General features: G+C 33.9%; 3 protein-coding genes and 1 long non-coding RNA gene across 5 annotated transcripts in view; 2 read left to right on the top strand and 2 right to left on the bottom strand.

Annotated features, from left to right (window-relative positions):
* LOC128188822 (atrial natriuretic peptide receptor 1-like) overlaps nt 1-9,508 on the top strand; it is a 49,225-nt gene extending 39,717 nt beyond the window's left edge. For both annotated transcript variants that reach the window (XM_052860100.1, XM_052860101.1), the window contains exons 13-25: nt 971-1,039; nt 3,552-3,656; nt 4,143-4,214; nt 4,984-5,128; nt 5,704-5,862; nt 6,185-6,353; nt 6,619-6,765; nt 7,185-7,308; nt 7,419-7,487; nt 7,890-8,061; nt 8,225-8,323; nt 8,607-8,698; nt 9,208-9,508. In XM_052860100.1, the coding sequence (XP_052716060.1) occupies nt 971-1,039; nt 3,552-3,656; nt 4,143-4,214; nt 4,984-5,128; nt 5,704-5,862; nt 6,185-6,353; nt 6,619-6,765; nt 7,185-7,308; nt 7,419-7,487; nt 7,890-8,061; nt 8,225-8,323; nt 8,607-8,698; nt 9,208-9,360 (1,575 nt within the window). In that variant the 3' untranslated portion in view covers nt 9,361-9,508. The remainder of the gene's footprint in view (nt 1-970; nt 1,040-3,551; nt 3,657-4,142; nt 4,215-4,983; nt 5,129-5,703; nt 5,863-6,184; nt 6,354-6,618; nt 6,766-7,184; nt 7,309-7,418; nt 7,488-7,889; nt 8,062-8,224; nt 8,324-8,606; nt 8,699-9,207) is intronic.
* LOC128188825 (uncharacterized) lies at nt 7,389-7,983 on the bottom strand. Its single transcript, XR_008244193.1, has 2 exons — nt 7,863-7,983; nt 7,389-7,652 (listed from the first exon to the last, which is right to left on the bottom strand). It is a non-coding gene; the product is annotated as an uncharacterized LOC128188825 (long non-coding RNA).
* Nucleotides 9,509-11,892: 2,384 nt separating the features above from the next.
* LOC128188823 (uncharacterized) lies at nt 11,893-13,936 on the top strand. The gene is made up of 4 exons (XM_052860103.1): nt 11,893-12,052; nt 13,029-13,245; nt 13,338-13,739; nt 13,826-13,936. The coding sequence occupies exons 1-4, from the start codon at nt 12,016-12,018 to the stop codon at nt 13,908-13,910; spliced, it is 741 nt and encodes a 246-aa protein (XP_052716063.1). The 5' UTR covers nt 11,893-12,015; the 3' UTR covers nt 13,911-13,936.
* A 1,367-nt stretch (nt 13,937-15,303) lies between these two features.
* Nucleotides 15,304-19,933, bottom strand: part of LOC128188824 (uncharacterized) — a 118,851-nt gene continuing 114,221 nt past the window's right edge. The window contains exons 250-255 of the mRNA XM_052860104.1: nt 19,791-19,867; nt 19,148-19,194; nt 18,818-18,853; nt 17,867-17,905; nt 17,724-17,747; nt 15,304-16,237 (exon numbers count right to left, since the gene is read on the bottom strand). Coding sequence (XP_052716064.1) covers nt 15,533-16,237; nt 17,724-17,747; nt 17,867-17,905; nt 18,818-18,853; nt 19,148-19,194; nt 19,791-19,867 — 928 coding nt within the window. The 3' untranslated portion in view covers nt 15,304-15,532. The remainder of the gene's footprint in view (nt 16,238-17,723; nt 17,748-17,866; nt 17,906-18,817; nt 18,854-19,147; nt 19,195-19,790; nt 19,868-19,933) is intronic.

The raw sequence follows: 19,933 nt of genomic DNA, 5'->3' as shown, positions 1-19,933 counted from the left end.
GACCGCATTTGGTCGCGTCTGAATAGTGTGCATGTCAACAATTTTGAGGAGACTTGATGCGACCACAAAAACGCATGCAACGAATGCGAGAGCTCGTGCAACGTATGCGATAGCTCGTGCGAAGCCAAAGAATCCCTATTGCAAAGTGTTGTAAAGTGCCCGTGCGCCAGGGGGTTTAAGAAATGTACAGACTACACAGGCTGGGTATTGACTTGGGGAAACTTGGTGACGGCGAACCTTGTACATACACGTCTTAATTATAGGTTATATTGGGGGAAAAAATCAAAGAATGTCCCTCGTGTTTAGAGTGTACTTCTGTACGAGTGACAATAATTATTTTAAATTGCGAGAACTTGCATGTGGTTGTCTGTGCCTTGTTCATGCAATGACGTGATATTAAGTCATGGAGTGAATAAACACAACAGCAATTCTAATACTACTAAATAGTTTCGCCGTAGATGGAATAATGGAATAATCGTTATAAAGGCCAATGAAATTTTAGCAATTTTTTTTTTTGGGGGGGGGGGGGGGTGGGTGTTGTGACGGTGATGGTCCTTCTTAGATCTTAGCATGCTTTGTTTTACTTTGTATGAACTTAAAGTGTACGCCTAGTTCAAATAATAAAAGATAAAATCTAGAATGGTAAACAGACCAAAATGGCGAGACTTTCAAACTTTTGATTATAATATCATATGATTATATTTAGTCATGAACACAGAGAGAGAGAGAGAGAGAGAGAGAGAGAGAGAGAGAGAGAGAGAGAGAGAGAGAGATTCAAAATTGGCGAATAACTATTGATGTAAAGCCGCAACGATTTACTTCTAAGAGCAAGCAGGGACATAGCGTCGAACATTTGCTCTTGCATTGATTCGACCTTGGGAAGAAATCCTCCTCAGTCTCAGTTGTAATTAATGAACTTTGAACACCTGCTTTGTGCGAAAACTTTTACATGATCGTCTCTTTTTCGTAGGGAGCAACCGTTGTGCTGAAAAAATTTGAAAAGGGCGATTCCATTTATGATGTGAAAGAATTCCGACAGGTATGTAAAAAAAGAGTACACAAATGTTTAGCCGTCCCAGGAGGAAAATAATATTAAGATATTCGAAATTAAACAGCAAAAATTGGTCGATGTGTATGTGAAAATTAATCAAGTTTGGCGATTTACAGACGTTATAAGGAGATCGCCTTAGAGGAAGAAGATAATGGAGCTATGTCGAATTATTAGCAGCTGTAGAAACCGTGATAATAGAGAGGTTGAGATTTAAAACTTGTACGGGTACGCGTACGTGTATTAAAACAAACGTACACGTACACGTTTTTGTAATTTATCAGTTGAGATTTCTTAACTTGTAGGATACATAGGTGTACGTAAATCGACGCAGTTTTGTGACATGAATTTATTTAGTTAATTCCAAATAAATGGTAAATTTCTTATCAATTTTCATGCAAATGAAGTTTAAAAATCTATATAATGTATCACAAGAATACATTCACTCATCAATAAGATTTTATTTGTTCTAAAAAGCTACACGTTTGTACTTACGTGTAGACGACACTCTACAAGTTTAGAGAACGTGTAGAAACCATGTCGTCACAAAAACTGATGACGTAATACGCGAAGAATTTAGGTGATTCCCCTAGTTCACGTACACGTACCCGTACACGTTTGAAATCTCAACCTCCCTATTCAAAAAAAAAAAAAAACCATAACAAATGAATGAATAAGCTATCAAAGAAAGTATCTAACATTTTACAAAGGTATTACGGATTGTTTTTCCTTTGTCTGATTCTTTTTTTTTTTTACTTGTTTTATTGTAGAGTGTACATATGTAATATAGTTATTTTGATTGAAATCATAAGATACTAATCAGTGGCCATGTTCATGAAAGTATCTTAAAGACGTTGGATCCTGCGGTCTTAAGGTTTTTTTTCTAAAGTATTTTTTAAAAATCTACACACACAGCTTAACCTAATATCAAAACAAAATTTGGGGGTCTATATGCTTCATTTGGCGCTACGGTGCATTTAATATGACCTTTCTGCACTGAAAGTGCAGATTGCGCAGAAATCGCTTTTCTCTCAATATTTTGTTATCAAAATGAACCATGGCATCAAATACAAATTTATATTATTTATAAAAAATAGAATTAAAATTATCATAAAGAAAAATGTTACAATTTCTTCATCATTAATTGATATTTTGAGCTTTTTGCACTGATAAAACGCTATTTTTATCCATTTCCAATTCAACATGCAATGAAATTTTTTAAAAGCCTCAAACTTTTTCTCAAATTATGATAAACTTGTCAGAAAAATCTTAAAATTTCAGAAAATAAAACAAAAAGTATGGGTCTATTATGTAAAATTTGAGATATGGCATGAAATAAGCTGGTTTTAGGCCAAAATGGGGATTCATTTTTCCTTGACTTTTATGAAATATAGGTTAAATTTGCCAATATGTGTCGATAGAAAAATTGTAAAATTATGTTGTTTGTAACAAAATGAAGATATCCTACAGCACAAACTATCTGGAAATTTTGTTTGCACTGAAAATAAGGAAGCTAAATTGACGGTACTATAACAACTGAGTTATAAAAAATGTTAATTTTCTTCTTAAAAACCATATAGTCACATACTAAACTCTGTAAATATGTAATTTTTCCTTTACTATTTTATTGAAGATAGTTTAATTGGCATTATAAAAATTTGAATTTATGAGTAGAATCAATATATGATGGCATCATATATTGATTCTACTCATAAATTCAAATTTTTCTGTTATTATGCATCATAATGATGCATAATTTCTAGAATAGAGGTGACCCAAAATGGCTACCCAAAAAACAGAGAATCGAACCTCTTTAAGATCCTCTTAAGACATGTTCCAGGATATTATGTCCTGGACATATCTTATGACCTCTCTAAGACACATCTTAAAAGGGGCATGGTAACGATTTTGGTCAAAATCAATTGAACTATTTTTATTATTTAAAATATGAATTTAAAAATGTATTTATAATGATCAAATAAAATTTGAGAGTCAGTCGTAGAGTTATGAGCAAGATACAAAGTTCACAACTCTTTGTCATGTAAACAAGGCAAAAAAAAACAACTAAAGAAAAAATGTGTAGGTGTTATATTCAGTGAATCGATCAACGCTGTATCTTTGAAAACATCCAAATACATGTACATCTAGATTTATTGTTTTAATTGTAATCTTATTTATATCTCAGAGTACTGTGACATGATGTATATATCAGTTGCTCTTATTTTAAGAAATAGTGGTTCACAATCTTCATGTTAACTGTTGGGTTTATTGAGGATAAGACAGCTGTTGGATTGTCTTAAAGTTTGAATGATTTTTAAGAGGTGTCGTAAGTTGAAACGGCTTTGAGAAACTCTTTTATGACTAAGATGTGTCCTAAGACATTTGAGACATATGTTAGACTTAAGATAGCTTCATGAATCTGCCCCGTTTTATGAACAATTTATTTCTACCGATCTTCCTTTTCCCTTCTTACTTTTCAAACAGTTTTTTATTTTCTTTATAGATTCGAGAACTGGACCATTTGAACGTAGCCAAAGTATTCGGATTTTGCATGGATTCTCTCAAGTTTGTTGTGGTGGCGGAATATTGCAGCAAGGGGAGCTTAATGGTAGGAGAAGCGCACTGGAGAATTTTCATTACAGTTTAATTAAAAGGGACATCAATTAAAATCGATAAGATTTTTCTAAAAATGACCACGACCTTCCAACCTTCTTAAATTTAACATATACAATCTACAACACTACAACAAAAAAAGAATTTCGAATTTTAAAATCCCCCCCCCCCTCGAAAGATTTATACCTCTGTTTATCTAAGTTAGTTGTTGAAGGCACAGGAAATCATTCTACACTTCGCAATCTGAATTTGAATATAGAAATATATACGTGTAGAACAAAAGAGGGCCTTTATTTTGCATAATTTCTTTTTGAAGTCCTCTTTTGATAACTCTAAATACAATGTAGAAAGCAAAAAAAGGGTAATTATTTGGAATTATAGTTTATTCCCTGACGGAAGCGTTATAAGAACGTATTCATGCTTCCAAGCATATGGATGGCAGAAAACATAATTATTAATTGTAAAGCTGTATTTGATCAAGGATATCTTGGAAAATGAAGATATCAACATGAACTGGGACTTCCGTTGCTGTTTACTCTGGGATACAATTAGGGTGAGTAATAATATGTAGTTTTTGTAACATTATCTTCGGTGAACATAAAAAAATGATAGAAAGAACGGTCGCCTTATGAGCTGCTTATAGCAATAAGTCCGTCCGTCTGTCTTCCTATACTATACCTCCTCATACATTGCACATTGGGAGGGTGCTTGTTGCATGTACAATGGTCTTTGAAAACATACATTTCTAAGTCAGATGTTATGGTAAAAGTTAAGTTCTCTAAAATGTTTTGTCGTCCTGATGCCGTTTATTAACGAGGTCCTGTGAGATGTGTAGTTTATTGGACTGCATGAATAATTTAGCATAAAATATTTGAGTAGTTTTTTTTTAAAATTCACAATGCATTGTACATCGATAGAAAATACAATTAAGATCATCGGTTTAAAACTTCATGTATATTCATTGAGCGTTCTTTTTAAAAAGTATTTAGCGTCTTTAAGGTTTGTTTGTTGGTCACTCAGTAGCACTCATTCCTTAACACCAAGATGAACGTAATTAAGAGAGGAATTTTATATGCATTAAGTATACTGTAATTATAATAACCATTAAAAAGTTTATATACTATATTGGACATAATTAAGTAATTCTAAACCAAATTATTTTCATTATTCGTTAGCTCTCAAAACTCATTTCAGTTCTGAAAATATGTCCAGGTACAATCATGCAATATGATACAGTCAGTACTGTACGTGTAGCAACAAAGTATTTTTAAATGAAAAATTAAGAGCCTATATCATTATGAAATTTTATTTCTTTTGACAAGGGTCTCGAATACATCTTCAGCTCAAGTATTCGATACCATGGAAACCTAAAAAGCTCGAACTGCGTCATTGATGGCCGATTTGTTCTGAAACTGACGGACTTTGGACCCCGGGAATGGCTCGAGAAGAAAAGTAGATGCGATCGAGGTATGATTCTTTTGGCGTTTATAAACTTAAATCTTACTTATTATGGGAGTTATCAAATTATAGAAATTATTCAAAGGGCCAACATATAAATAATATAAATTATAGTAATAATGTTTGTTGCTTTTGAGTTCTTTATAACTACATCCAAGGAAACTCGCGGCTTTGATACTATTATAGTAAAATAATGTTATTTTATAGAGTGTGTTTATTAAGTACTGCAATTGTTTCAATACATGGTCATTTACAGTTAACTGCAAATTGATATTTTATTATGTATACAATACCGTTTATTTGGCGTTTTTCATCCGAGTCATAATGTTTTGGAAAATATAGTAAACCTTTCTTATTTGCGTCAGTTATTTGTTTGATATTTTGAAAATTTTTTAAAAGCAAACAGAACCGGATATAATTTCTGCATATGGTTATTTTTGCGATGTGAAATTGATCAGGAAAAAACCCCCAGGATATACGGAAGTAGATTTCAGTCAATACTCAAATGGAGGTTTTAAACAAACTAAGGGGTATCGTTTGGTTTTTGAATGCCGAGTCTACATTGGTTGTAATTCTGTTCATAGACTTGCTTTGGACATCGCCAGAGAGACTTCGACTGAGAGTTCTTCCTTTTTTCGGCCACTATCAACTATCGGACATCTACTCGCTAGCCATTGTAATGCATGAACTGTTCGAGAGAGCTGGTCCGTTTGGAGTCGAGACAATTCAGATTCAACCTTACGGTGAATATGTAAACAAACCAATTGTACAGGACCTGATGGCCAATGCTATATTTAGACTATTTAAATCTCCTTTATTTTCAAAAGGAAAGCTTTGTAAAAAAAAAAAAAGAAGAAAAAAGAAATTAGGAAAGCTGAGATTTCATTTTTTTCGTTACTAAATAAATGCTTATGGCTTAAAAGTCATATTTTAACAAATAAGATTTGATATATAACTTTAAGAGCATCCAGCCTTCTTAAAATGGTATTTCATTTTGTCTTTTATGAATTATTTATATATGATAAAAGATATGATTTCAACTTTGGGAACTTCCGTTTGTTTCAGAAATCATAGAGCGGCTGAGGAACCAGACGACTGTTCACTTCCGGCCTCTGTTTGAATCCAATAATTGTCCGGGAAAACTCCAAGCTCTGATCTCAAAGTGTTGGGACGAAAGTCCCGAATGTAGACCTAGTCTGAAAGAGCTGAAGAAGAACATCAAAATTACTACAGAGTAATTAGACTTCTTGCTCAATTATAATTATTGCTCGATTTGTAATTTTGTATGATTAATGTGCACTGTACGTATATATGAAATTTATAAATTAAAATAATTGTGTGTGATTTTTATTTTGTTTAAATAGTTTAAAAAATCATTTTCAATGCAGCACCATTATAATGGTTCATTATTTTCAGTGAATTACCTTTGTTCTGCACAGGTAATTTTTTTTACCAACTTAAATAAGATTTTTTTTCACCTAAAAAAAAAACTGTTTCAGTGTTCAAGCTGACAACTTTTTTGACAATCTTCTGAAACGAATGGAGCAATATGCAACGAATTTGGAGGAATTGGTTGAAGAGAGGACATCGAAATACCTACATGAGAAGAAAAGAGCCGAGGATCTTCTATATCGGCTATTACCCCAGTATGTAGAGCGCGATTCCTTAACATAAATTAAGCACAATTTAATTTACAAATCGAAAATTACCGTATACATCACTCAGTTTTGTTTTTGTTTCGCTTCAATTTTATTTTTACGGATCGTACTATAGATTGGTAATGTCGTTTAAACGTAAAAACACAATTTCAACTTAGGGACGTACATTGTACATTTATACTATCCATCAAAATACACAGTTGAATCAATTGTAACTTACATAAAGTAATATGTGTTTTCTTTCACGCATCCGACCTCGGACCATTCAAGTTAGACGAGCTCACTTTTGATCTCAGTCTTACTTTTGCACTATATATTCCTTTTGTAAAAGGGAGACTTATACGCGTAATTAATTGTACATTTTGTGGATTATCTCGACTTCTTTACTTTTCTCATTGACATTGTAGATCAATCGCTCACCAGATACAGTCTCAAGGATTTGTAGAACCAGAAGCATTTGAATCAGTTAGCATTCTTTTTACCGACATTGTACAATTTACGTCATTCTCCGCAGAATCATCGCCAATGCAGGTTCACAGTTTTTCATTTCCTTCATTCTTACAATACATCGCTGCGTTATGTTTAATAAATTAGATTATATAAGTACAATGTATTTTTGTATATATTTATTGTAATTTCAGATTGTGCAAATGTTGAATGAACTATATTCCACTTTTGATGATGTCATCACCGCATATGACGTCTACAAGGTGAGATTAAATATGACAATAATACTTTCCAATGAACCCGATCCGAGTTCATCCCGTGATACGTGTATATATGTAAAAAGGAATGGTGGTCGCCCGATTATACTTGTGGGTTTGCTCCGGCTACTCCGGCTTAGTCCAACGTCTTTGACCACCTCGAGCTAACATCTGTGCCAAGGAGAGATTGTTAGAACTTGTTTATCAAACGTTTATAGTTTAGTTTAGTGTAATTTTTTATACTTGCCAATAAATAAACTTTCACACCAAACAAACAGATATGTATGATTTTGGTCCCAAATTTTACAATTATTGTAATATGCATAAAAACATATCATGACAGTTTATTTATATAGAGATAGGGCTTGTATCGTCAGTTACCCCTCTTTTCTTTTGTCGTCTGATCAGGTGGAGACGATCGGGGATGCCTACATGTGTGCTTCCGGTCTGCCCCAGAGGAACACGTACCACCACACGGAGATCGCCAAAATGACCATCTCCATAATGAAGGTGGTCGACAAATTCAAAATCCGGCACCGGCCGCACCGGAAGTTACAACTCCGTGCTGGAATTCATTCTGGTACACATCATTTAAAAATTAATACGTTATGGCTTATTCTTTACAGTCTCATGCTGGAACTATTATGCGTTATTCTTTATGCTGAAATTCAAACTGGTACATATTTTTGAATGAATTTTGCCTTGTATTGATCGGTGAAGAGTTGCTTTTTTGCATTGTATAGGCCCCTGTGTAGCGGGTGTTATCGGTAGCAAAATGCCACGCTATTGTTTATTTGGGGACACCGTGAACACAGCATCAAGGATGGAGAGCACGAGCGAAGGTTTGTTTATCTTCAATTTGACCGTATCAGAATATTCAATATAATCGGGCACCAAAGTTCGCATAATGTCATATTGAAAATTTTGAATTGACTGGGTGGTTGTAAATACGATATGACAATTGCACAAAAATAAAGTAAAAGAATAGAAATAAGAGTGTTAACCACTGAAGGTTGAATCATCACGAAAGTGAGTTGTGCTGATTTAAATGACCAGCAAATGTAATTAACGATTCTACCAAAAAAGGCAATTGCGCCATATTATTTGCCCGATTCTTTTTTTCAGCATCAAAAATTCAAATCAGTAGTTCCACGGCTACACTTCTTCGGGACTCGCCGGACATCGATTTAACTACTAGGGGAGAGATCTTTATCAAGGTAAGGAGACTAAAGGAGGCTAAGTTGTTATCAGATACATTGTATTATAAAAATGGTATTTGACCTATGCTAGTAAGTCATTCGTTGGCATGCCGGCTGGTCACGGTATTTTGGGATAGATATTGTTATATTAAAATACAAATATTACAAATTATTTATCATATATCAATAACGAATAACAACTATAAAATCCTTAAAATTAAAACTGTAAAGTCTAAAATATTTTTATCCACTAATTTTGGAGAAGGATGGGGCTGATCTTTTCAATTTGCAGGCAAGGACAATAATATTATTATATTAATCCAGATTTATAAATGTAGAAATTGAAAATAATTTTGAAAAAAAAAGCAAAAAAAAACAAAAAACAAAAACAAAAACAAAACAAAAAACAAACAAACAAGCAAAAACCAATCAAACTGAAAAAACCCCCAAAACAACGTATAATAAAGGAAAAATGCGGGAAAAAATAATATAAACATCGCTTTCTTACCACGTCCTCTGAATTCTAGGGCAAGGGCACCATGTTGACCTACTGGCTGGAATGGAGGGAGCAGAAACCAAAGACACAGGTGTTCTCAGAAATGGCCGCACTAATGGAATCATCGAACGCGTGGCATTCTGAATTAAACGGCAACACATTGACTGATGTGTGCAATCATTAAAAATGTCCATTATTGTGTCCATGTACGTGTGTATGTTGTGTAATTGTTTTATTCAGGGCGGGATCATGTGAATTCTATTTTTACACATGGAAGAAACGTTGTTCTATTGGTTGGAAACGACATAAACTCTCTGAAATACCTTATGTGGTACGTGCTGTCTGTTCTAAAACTGGTGCATGCGTTTGAAAAAAAAAATTAAAGACACGCCTTGATTGGGTACGCATGGTTTTATAAATAATACAAGAGAAGGAGAGAATTTATAAACTGTTGTATCTACAATAATCCAATTTTAAGTTGCATTAAATTTACAGATTCCGGAAAAAATTCTCAAATCGGATTTCTGAAAAACTGGATGAGACAAGTTCTACTGTAAAAAGATCATATTAGCTGAAGAATAATGTTGAACAAATATTATTATATTACCCCATAAACTCTCAAGACTTGCACCGAAACAATAACTTCTTTATAGCGAGATAAGTTTTATCCTTGACCTTTGACCTCGTGGGTTGACAATCATTTGGAGTCGTCTGTTCTTCATTGAAGCGATCAGTGCACAAACCTGGATGTCTACAAAGCAAAGATTTCTCAGGATATTGACAAAACAGTGTCTTTCTATTTAATAAGCAGTTTTAACCTTTCAGTTGGTAGTCCAAAATGAAATTCAAATTGCATAACTGTGACTGCCAGTACAAGTACACCAACCTTGTTTGGACTTGGATAACTAATACAGTAAATCACGCTCATAACGAAGTGCCAGGGATGGGCAATTTTACTTTGTTATTAACGTAATTCGTTATATTCATTAGCTTCACAATATATCTGACTAATACAGTAAATCACGCTTATAACGAAGTGCCAGGAATGGGCAATTTTACTTAAGAAATAAAGTACGAGTTTTCGTGAATGTTGCAGAATAACCTCCGAGGTCGAGTAATGTTGTTTTGAAATATAAAAGCCGACGCTTTTATATTTCAAACAACATTTCGAGACGGAGGAGGTTATCTTGCAACATTCACGAAAACAAGATCTACTAACAGCCCAGTATTTCTACAGATCGTTTCTCCTAGAGAGACGATCTAGGTCATTTTGACGGCTGTTCCGTGTAACCCCAACGGTTTTGTTAGTAATGTTTACTTGTGTATCGATCAAAGGAATCACATGCAGACGACAGAATTTTTCTTTGGATTTTTAATACTCTTCACTTATTATAAAATATCTTTGAGTTATATTCCTAATGTTTAAGGGCAGTTTAACACGTTTATTACTACTACAGTTTTATATACATGTATTTTATGTAAAAACAGGCAGTGAAAATGTGCTGGGGAGGTCCTAGGAACAGCCGCATTGATCTCTTAAAAATAAAAAAATTAGGCGATACACATTGTTTTGGCTGGAACTAACACGTGAAATTGACATGGTTTTAAAACTTTTTTCGGTTTGAAGTTGTTCTTCCATGATCAGTGCGAGACAAATAGGTATTTCTGATCTGATAATTTACTGATGACGTTCGTGGTATATTGGAGAATAATGTCCGCGGCATCTCTTTGATCTCGGCAATAACTGTAGAGAATTCCTTATAAACGTAATTCGTCATATTCGTTAACTGCACAATATACTTATAATTCACGGGGAATTAAAATCCCTTGACTATAAGCGTTGATTCATTGTAAGCGTGTTCGTCAAAAGCGTGTTTTACTGTAATTTAACTCCCACGATATTGACAGGTAGTGTCTTGTGCTCAAGCGAGTTTGGTCCAAATTAGTCTGATATTTCCAAAGTAACTTGAATTGTTCAGACGTAAAAACGTCGCATGATCAGTGATAACAAAAAGTAACCTGAGCTACAAGTGTGACCTTGATGTTTGAATATCCTTACATGCGATTCTTTTTATGTTGACATTATAATGTTTAGTACCATATCAAATTACGTATTGTAACACACGCATTGAATACAACAAGAAGCGAACATTTCACGTCCCACTCAATAGGATTAACTTGACGGTTCAAGAAGAATGAATACTGACTTAATTGTACTCACATAAGTACAACACATGACCTTGCTCAGTATATGTCCATTATGAATGATAGTGCATGTACATGTAACTCACCAACATAACTTTCTACTGGCTGAGCAAACACCTAAAGAGAAGTTGTTTGCAATTACAAAACTCATGTTGTTAGATAGTCATGATTGTGTTCTTTACGTAACATCCATCTCATCTTCATGATCTTCAAATTTCTGAAACATTGCATAATTCAAGAACAAACTTTGCCCTCATCTGTTGATTACTAACTAGAAATTGAAAAGGGTGGAGTTTAACAAAATACTGAAAGGTGAAATACTTATTTGATGCAATATACTATGTCAGCCCTTGATACCTCACATTACGATTTCCAATAGAGCTATAGTTCTGCAGCTAGACAAATATACACACGTTGTGTACACATGTACGTGAAAGAGTAATTGTCGCTATATTAATGAATATTAATTTTGTACGTGTAAATCAGTCTCGTATTATCACATTTTCCCTAAGAAGACACGAAGTCTTGTCATCAGTGATAAGGGATAAAAAGAGGGCACAAGGTTGAAGGTTCCTTTGATAACCAGAAACTCGGCGAGATCAAGTGGCTATCCTTTTCTTTCCAAGAGTTCGTCATGATTCTGTTTGTTTTTGCCATTCTTATTCCTGCTGGTAAGCTTGATTCAAAGATCTTTTTATCTGGTATTTAAAGAATATAAGATATTCAAATCAGTATTCGTTTGACTTTTCAATTTGAAATTGTCGTCATTAAGAGTAACATATTTGACGTCATAAAGTGATATTTTAGTACATATCAAATACTACCACATAAACCTATTTAGGAAAAACAGCATCATGATTATGATGCAAGTTTTGTCGATACTTTAGTCCTTAAAGGGATTAGGACACGATTTGAGATCAAAAATTTTATTTTTATTTTTTATGCATAAAATGGTTTATTGGTGCATTTTAAGTGATTGACCAAAATATTAAATGTTAAAGTCAAGTTACAAGCGAGATACAGAAGTAAGAATTGATTGTTATGTAAACAAAGCTCGAGTCTTATAGATGTTTACAAAAAATGTAATGAAGAGAATTTGTTAAACAAAATGACATGTAAAAACAATTCAATATCTTCTTAAATACTATTATCAACAAAAGAAAGTTACATTTGATTGAAATTTACTCTAATACAACGAATATGTTAAAATGACAATATTCGAGCTTTGTTTACAAAACAAAGAATTACGATCTCTGTATCTTGCTTATGACTTGATATTTGAGTTTTAAATTTTGAAAAAGCATTATGAACTTTTATATTTATCAGTATGAACACTGCAACTGGAAAAACAAATTTGAAATTTTTAAGTCAAATCGTGTCCAAGTCCCTTTAATACCCAGTGTAAAGACGCAACAACAGGACCAATTGGAGATCTTTAACGTAGAATACCAGGAACTTTAGTACAACGTAATACCTGCTTCACGTGTGTTACGCAAATAAAATACTGACTCTGGCGATACATATGTTAAGAATTATTTTTTGTTATCTTAAAATCATAAATAATGGTCGAAGGAGTACAGAAAATTGGCTTCATTTACTATCAATTCTACCAAGAATTCAATCTTTAATTCCAAATCATGTTCACAGCTGTTCACGGCAAAGCCGTCCGAGCGCACGGAAATCACGGACATAACCAGGGCTTCGTGACGGACAACCCTCTTCACGTCAACAACGAGATCCAGGACCTCAACGTTCACTTCGGAACCCACTTTTGTCTGGATCTTTTAGTCGTTGACTGCAGGACTCACGTAACCAATGGTGATGAACAGGTGTGCGGTTCAGACGATCGCACATACGCTAATCAGTAAGTGTGAAAACGTGATTTTTTTCAACGTTCATCAGCTAAAGAAAATGTGATGTTATCATATTGTAATGCGCAATTACATCTATTCACAGTTGCGAGTTCGCCCATGCACTGTGCATGTTCTCTACGTTGAGTATAAAGAGTCACGGTGCTTGCAATAGCGCTACACGACCACCAACCACCATGATGCCAGTAGATACCACCATGATGCCAGTAGATACCACCATGATGCCATCTGGCTCAACCATGATGCCACCAGATACCACCATGATGCCATCTGGCAGCACCATGATGCCAGTAGATACCACCATGATGGGAACAGACACCACCATGGCTCCAGTGGATATGACCACAATGATGATGTCCACTACCACCACCCAGAGCCAGGAGACTGTCCTGTTCCAACAGGTGTTCTGTAAAAACAAGAACCTGATCAACTGCCCAGCGACTGTCACACTCACCTGTGGATCCAACGGCGTCATGTACAACAGCGGGTAAACAAACAACTCGGTGCTATCTTTGGAATTCACATTGTTCATATATCAAATTAGTTCGCTGTATGTTTTTCTTCTTTTTTCAGATGTGAATTCTCCAAAGCTAAATGCGACGATATCACGCTGAGTCAGGTCGATGTTAGTCAATGCTCTACTCCAGTTGTAGGATGAACTCAAATAAATCATGACACACTTTAGTTGTACGTTATGCAGACAATAGTAGTACTTAGTAGACTTAGTACGTTCAATACTACAAATACTAGTAGACTTTCATGCAAAAACTTTATATTTTCTTCTACCAAGTATTTTCTCCTTAATTTTCTTTAGAAAACCGATTGTGAATCACAGCTTTATAGAAACTCACAGGGCTAAAACCAACACGACCCAGTCCAAACAAGTTTATAAATCGGTTGAAACCTTCAGCAACCCAAGAAAAATCACACACTGCACAAAGTATTCATGATGATGTCAGACGACTTGGCTGTTTCTAATATCTGACTTCCTAACGAACTAATTACTTACCTTTACTTACTCTTTACGATCAATTTATTAATTTGTTAACAGATAGATGTAAATATAAACAATAAAATGCTTTCGAGCAATTCCCTTAAGTCATCGTTTAATATCCCGTATCCCATGCTTCTCTTAAATTAAAAAAAATGCTCACACCTCATATTATACGCATACATGTATTTCCTGAAGGTGATCGAGGTATATTGTACGTAAAACAGATATCACTAGCGCTACAAATATATTAATTGTAGTTTATTTTATTTGTTTGCTACTTATCAATTTAATTCAACAGTTCGTTATTGTCATTTTTCATTCAAAAGGAAAATAAAATCAATAATATAAACTTCAAATTATCAATCTATTATAAAATTACTTACATATTTATTTTGCCTACCTCAACGGAAAATCAAACTTATAAGCCTAACGGAAAACTAATTTGTTTTCAATATTAATAATATTTTGAGCACTTAATTTTTTTCTTATTTACCTTTATTTTTCTTTTTTTTTTTTTTTACCACACAACGTGGTAGCACGTGCTTCCATGAAAGCTACGCCATCGTCTGGCGTCAGTAGCATGAGCACAATCGGATTTCTCAAGAAACAGGGGCAAAAATATTCAGGCGATGTAAATATGGAGCGTTGAATAAGTTTTTTTACCACCACATTTAAGCAATGTGGGTTTTAAAGGCTATATTAAATGATTCCACCGCCCATGTTACATATATTTATACGCTTCTTGACGCGAGTCTATAAATGTACAAGATATATCAACTGGAGGCGGACTCACCTTGATAAGTAATATTCACAATTTTAATTCAAAGCGCAAAGTCTACTGAAGAATATTACCTACTGACTAAAAACTACACAGAAGTTGTTTACTTACTTTATTCAAACCACTCTAACAATGACAAAAATATAGTATGATAGATTAGGTATGTTTAGGCAAAATAATTTAACAATAAATAAAATTCTCATTTGTATAGTCAAAAACCACATGTTTTCAATCATTTTAATTCATTTTCAATGATATTGGTGTCTATTTTATTTTCCACAACACAGTACAAAAGTTTTAATTTTTAAAAAAAATTAATACACAATATAAACATATCACAATATCAGTTTTGGCACAAATGCAGATAAAAATAGTATCACAGAACTTGTTTTATAAAACTTCATCAAAACAACAAAAAACAACACTGGCAAAGAAAAATCTGTTTACAAAATTGTATGTACATATAATAAAAGAAAACAACAGTCTAAAACTTGTGCTCATGTTTGAATCAGAATTCACTCTCTGACTCATCGTGCTTGAACCTGAACTGTTGACGGTGATTGGAATCCCCTGGGTTGGTCAGGTCCTGAGTGGGGGTACTTGTCAAGTTCAGATCAAAGCCATTGCCCCCTCTGCTCTCTGGCATGGGATGGACCTTGTAGAGCTTCGCATCACCAGGCCTAGGCTTTCTGGCATGGTGAGGAGGAGGAGGCTGAGTTGGCTTTTCAAACATGCCGAGGTCAAAGCTTATGCCAGAAGATGTTTTCTCTGTAGCAGTTGGGTGGATTTTTGCATATCCCATCTCATGCTCCATTTGTTTTGTCGGATGTTTAGCTACAACCATCTTAGTTGTGTCCATCTGTACCTGGGTGGGTGGGGTCCGTATCCCTGCATGGTACGCCTCCTCCAGAGGATGGTCCCAGTTGCCCACCTTCCTCTTACTTCTTTTCTTCTTCTTTTTACCCTGTTTCTCCATCAGTTTGTAGGCAGGTGGTACATAGTAGGGCGAGGTCTTGTCGGACACTAGGGCTGGCAGCACCTTGCCCCGCTTTCCAGTAGTCATGATGGGAGGAATGTTTTTGGGAATCGAGTCTCCGTCGTATTTCGTTGGTACCAATGGTTCAAATGTGGATTTGAAGTGTCTCTCGTGGTAAACCATGTCATCTTCCGGGTCATAGTGAGGCTCTATGTCCAAGGCGGGGTTATGATAGCCCTGCAAAAATTATTAACACAGGTTTGCTCAGAGTACAAAAATGATCCATTTAAAAATTATGGCAGCTTTTAAAATTTTCATTGAAACATTAAAATTTAGAGTGTCCTGATAAATTTATAACACAAGCTTGTTTAGAAATATCTGGCAGGGCAGCCCCATATTAGATATTTGTCTATGCTGGCACCTACTGGTTGACATACTTAATAATATATCTAAAACTGATCTAAAATCTTCAATTATTCAGTATTAAACTTTCACGGACTTTCAAGTTTTTGTAACTTTGATAGAAATTGTCTTCCAATGTGGACTGAAAAAAAAATGTACCCATTTCAGAAAATCATAATGTTTACTTCAATAAAAGTTATCTTCATAAAAATAAGCTGACAATACATGAAATATAATTTGTAATTTTGTATGATCTGTTTGAGAATCAACACATATGGAAAGTTTCATCTAACTTTAAGACTGAAATATATTATTAATGAGGGTTTCCCAAATGAAACATGTCATTGAGTAGTATTTGTTAAGATGTTCAACAATATACTGCAGTAAATAACTCTATGTGTTACAACAAAAATCCAATTCAAACATAATATCAAAGCAGTTAACTAATACACAAAATCATGGAGTTGTAAAAACTACAATCCTGTGCTACTTTCAGAACACAATTCAAACGAAAACTCATTGGGCTGTCATGGTGACCATCTCAAAGTACCCACTCTCATAAATATTAGGACTTAGAGATACAGTTCAACACTATTGCACAATCGTTATCAAACAAACACTCAATGGGTGTAGTTTTAGGCTGATGGGGCCAATGGAAGATAACTTAAGGCCCAGAAAAAGATTTAACCAATGTCTGCTATGACCTTGACATCTGACCTTGAAAGTTGGTTTTAGATCATTATCCCTCACACACAGGCAGTATTCTGGTTAAGTCTGTGCAAGATTAGTTAAAAGGGAAGGAAACTAAATATGGTACAGAACTGGATTTCAAAGAGATCTGCTATGATCATATTGTTTAACTAAAAAAAACTTGGGTCAAGGTCATTGCACATTTCTTACATAAAAAGCAGTCTTTGGGGCAAACTTTAAGCAAGATTTCGAAAAGGGAGAGAATATATGGTCATTACTAGCAATAGAAATTTGGTTCAAGGTCACCACACACACTTTACCTATAGGCACTTTTGGGGAAAAGAGTGAACCATTTTGGACAAAGGGGAGACGTAATACCTGGTATGCCCCAGACAAGTGATGTTTGATCACTAGAGGGTGTCAGCAGAGGGTGGTTAAAATTTATTAGTAGAAAAAGCATTATACAAAGCACTAATTGAAAACATATAAATTGAGAGAGAGAGTTTTTATCATGACTACAATTTCACATCCTGATTATCTACATCATCCTTATGGATGACATTTTATTAATGAGATTCCATCACCTGACAGTACAAAGACAGTAGAAGTACTAGTACACAAAAACAATTACCCTGTACATCTCGTCCACTGCCTCCTACAACACCATCAAATAAACTATTGTCAATGCTATCCAGCTAGGGGTAATATCTTAATCATAGGTTTGAGAATTGAGACATATTGTATATTCTGTAAATTGGAACTATTTTTTCTCACCTTTTTCATAGGAATATTGCCAAATTCTCCTGTGAAATCCTATGATGTAAAAGAGGTATGATAAGTTTTTGTTGTCTTTTTAAATAATTAAAACAAGTAAATTTCTTTTTGTTTTTTAATTTGTAATTTTGTAGACATCTTTAAAACAATGTCTTAGAAGAAAGGTTGTGTATTAAGAATTCTTATAAACTTTAGTTAACATTATATTTAAAACAAATACATTTGGCCCATTTATTGGTGGTTTGGGGGTACATTTTTCGCTGTACCTTTCTCATAATTACATAAATATACTTAATGGATAATGAATTTAGGAATGTACTGAAGGCATTTTAAGTTTAAGTTATGTGACCATAACAGGGAACAAAAATTTGAATAATACATAAACATCAACTGAACAGAAACTATGACAAGGTCACATAAATTCAAGATAAGGAATGTATCTACGTGCTCAATAACAACACCTACTGATGATAACAACAACACTACAGACAACATAGGGTATAACAACAGATAACACAGAGTATAACAACAACAACACTACAGACAAAACAGAGTATGACAGCAACAACGCTACAGACAACAACACTATAGACAACACAGAGTGTAACAATAACAACACATAGTATAACAACAACACTACAGACAACACAGAGTATAACAACAATTACACTACAGACAACACAGAGTATGACAGCAACAACACTACAGACAACACAGAGTATAACAACAACACTAAAGACAACACAGAGTATAACAACAACAACAATAAAGACAAAAACGGAGTACAACAACAACACTACAGACAACAGAGAGTATACAACAACACTACAGACAACACAGAGTATAATAACAACACTACAGACAACACAGAGTATAACAACAATTACAATACAGACAACACCAAGTATAACAATTACAACAGGACTGAATAACAACTTTGATGATATTTACCCTGTTGAAATTGGGATTCCGATAGAAAATGTCCATCTGTTTTAAGGAAAATTGTTGTGCAATTAAAAAGCATCCAAAATGGAAATCCATGCAATTCTTACAGAACAAACTTCAAAAAAATAAATTAAGCAAAACAGGAAACTCTACAAGATAAAACTAGGCAATCTTATTATTTGGATGTTTCAACAATTTTTGTAATTAAAGAAGTGATCGCTACAATTTTAATGGAAAATGTAAGCACCTGAGTCAATTATTTCAAGTTTCCTGTCCTATCTCAATTTTGCATAAAAACATGCTGTTAGTTGTATATTCAATCTTAATGTCACTTACATTAAAATCATCTGAGTTGGCACCATCGAACTTCCAAGGTTTTTCATCTGAAATGATAACTTGTTTATATATATATACAGCAAAAATTAAATAAACCTCAAACTGCTAATGCAAATATTTACTGCTATAATAAATCCCTGTAAATTTCTTGATGGTATATGTGAATTTATTTGGGCGTGAAAAAATCATGGTGTTTTGATGTACATGTAATTTATGCACCTCAGCTGATAAAATTTTAACAGATTTTTAAATCCATGTACCAAACTTTTTTTAAAATGATTTTCTCTGACGATTGTTATTTTTATTTGTCATTAATATGATTATAATTATAGACATATTATTCATTAATGCATTCAATAAAACAAGATTTTTGTACTAATACTTTAGAATCTTTAGGAGATATTTCTTCCTAACATGCATTTAAACCTATTTTAAATCATATAATAAAACTCTAGCTTTTTAACAAATTTTAATGCTTTCAGGAGTTAGGATTTAAAACATTTATAAAACGTATTTTCTTAATTACTCTTAACAGGATTTTGTGTAGTTTGAATAAGGTTTTTTTTTTACACGGTGGCTTTCTTTCACCATTCATAAGGTACATCTAATTAGCATAGACTAATAAGATACACAGAGTACATACCGAGTAGACTTTCTTCATCGTCATCACTGATACTTGAGGCGGATCCAGTATAAGAAGATTCAGATCCATATATGCTACTGTAAGAGCAAACACAGATCACATTATCTCTTGATTACACTCGCTACACAGTGCACAAAATGAGA

This window comes from Crassostrea angulata, chromosome 6 (assembly GCF_025612915.1).
Source record: "Crassostrea angulata isolate pt1a10 chromosome 6, ASM2561291v2, whole genome shotgun sequence".
NCBI classification, from domain to species: Eukaryota; Metazoa; Mollusca; class Bivalvia; order Ostreida; family Ostreidae; genus Magallana; species Magallana angulata.
This window is presented reverse-complemented; position numbering and strand designations above follow the sequence as displayed.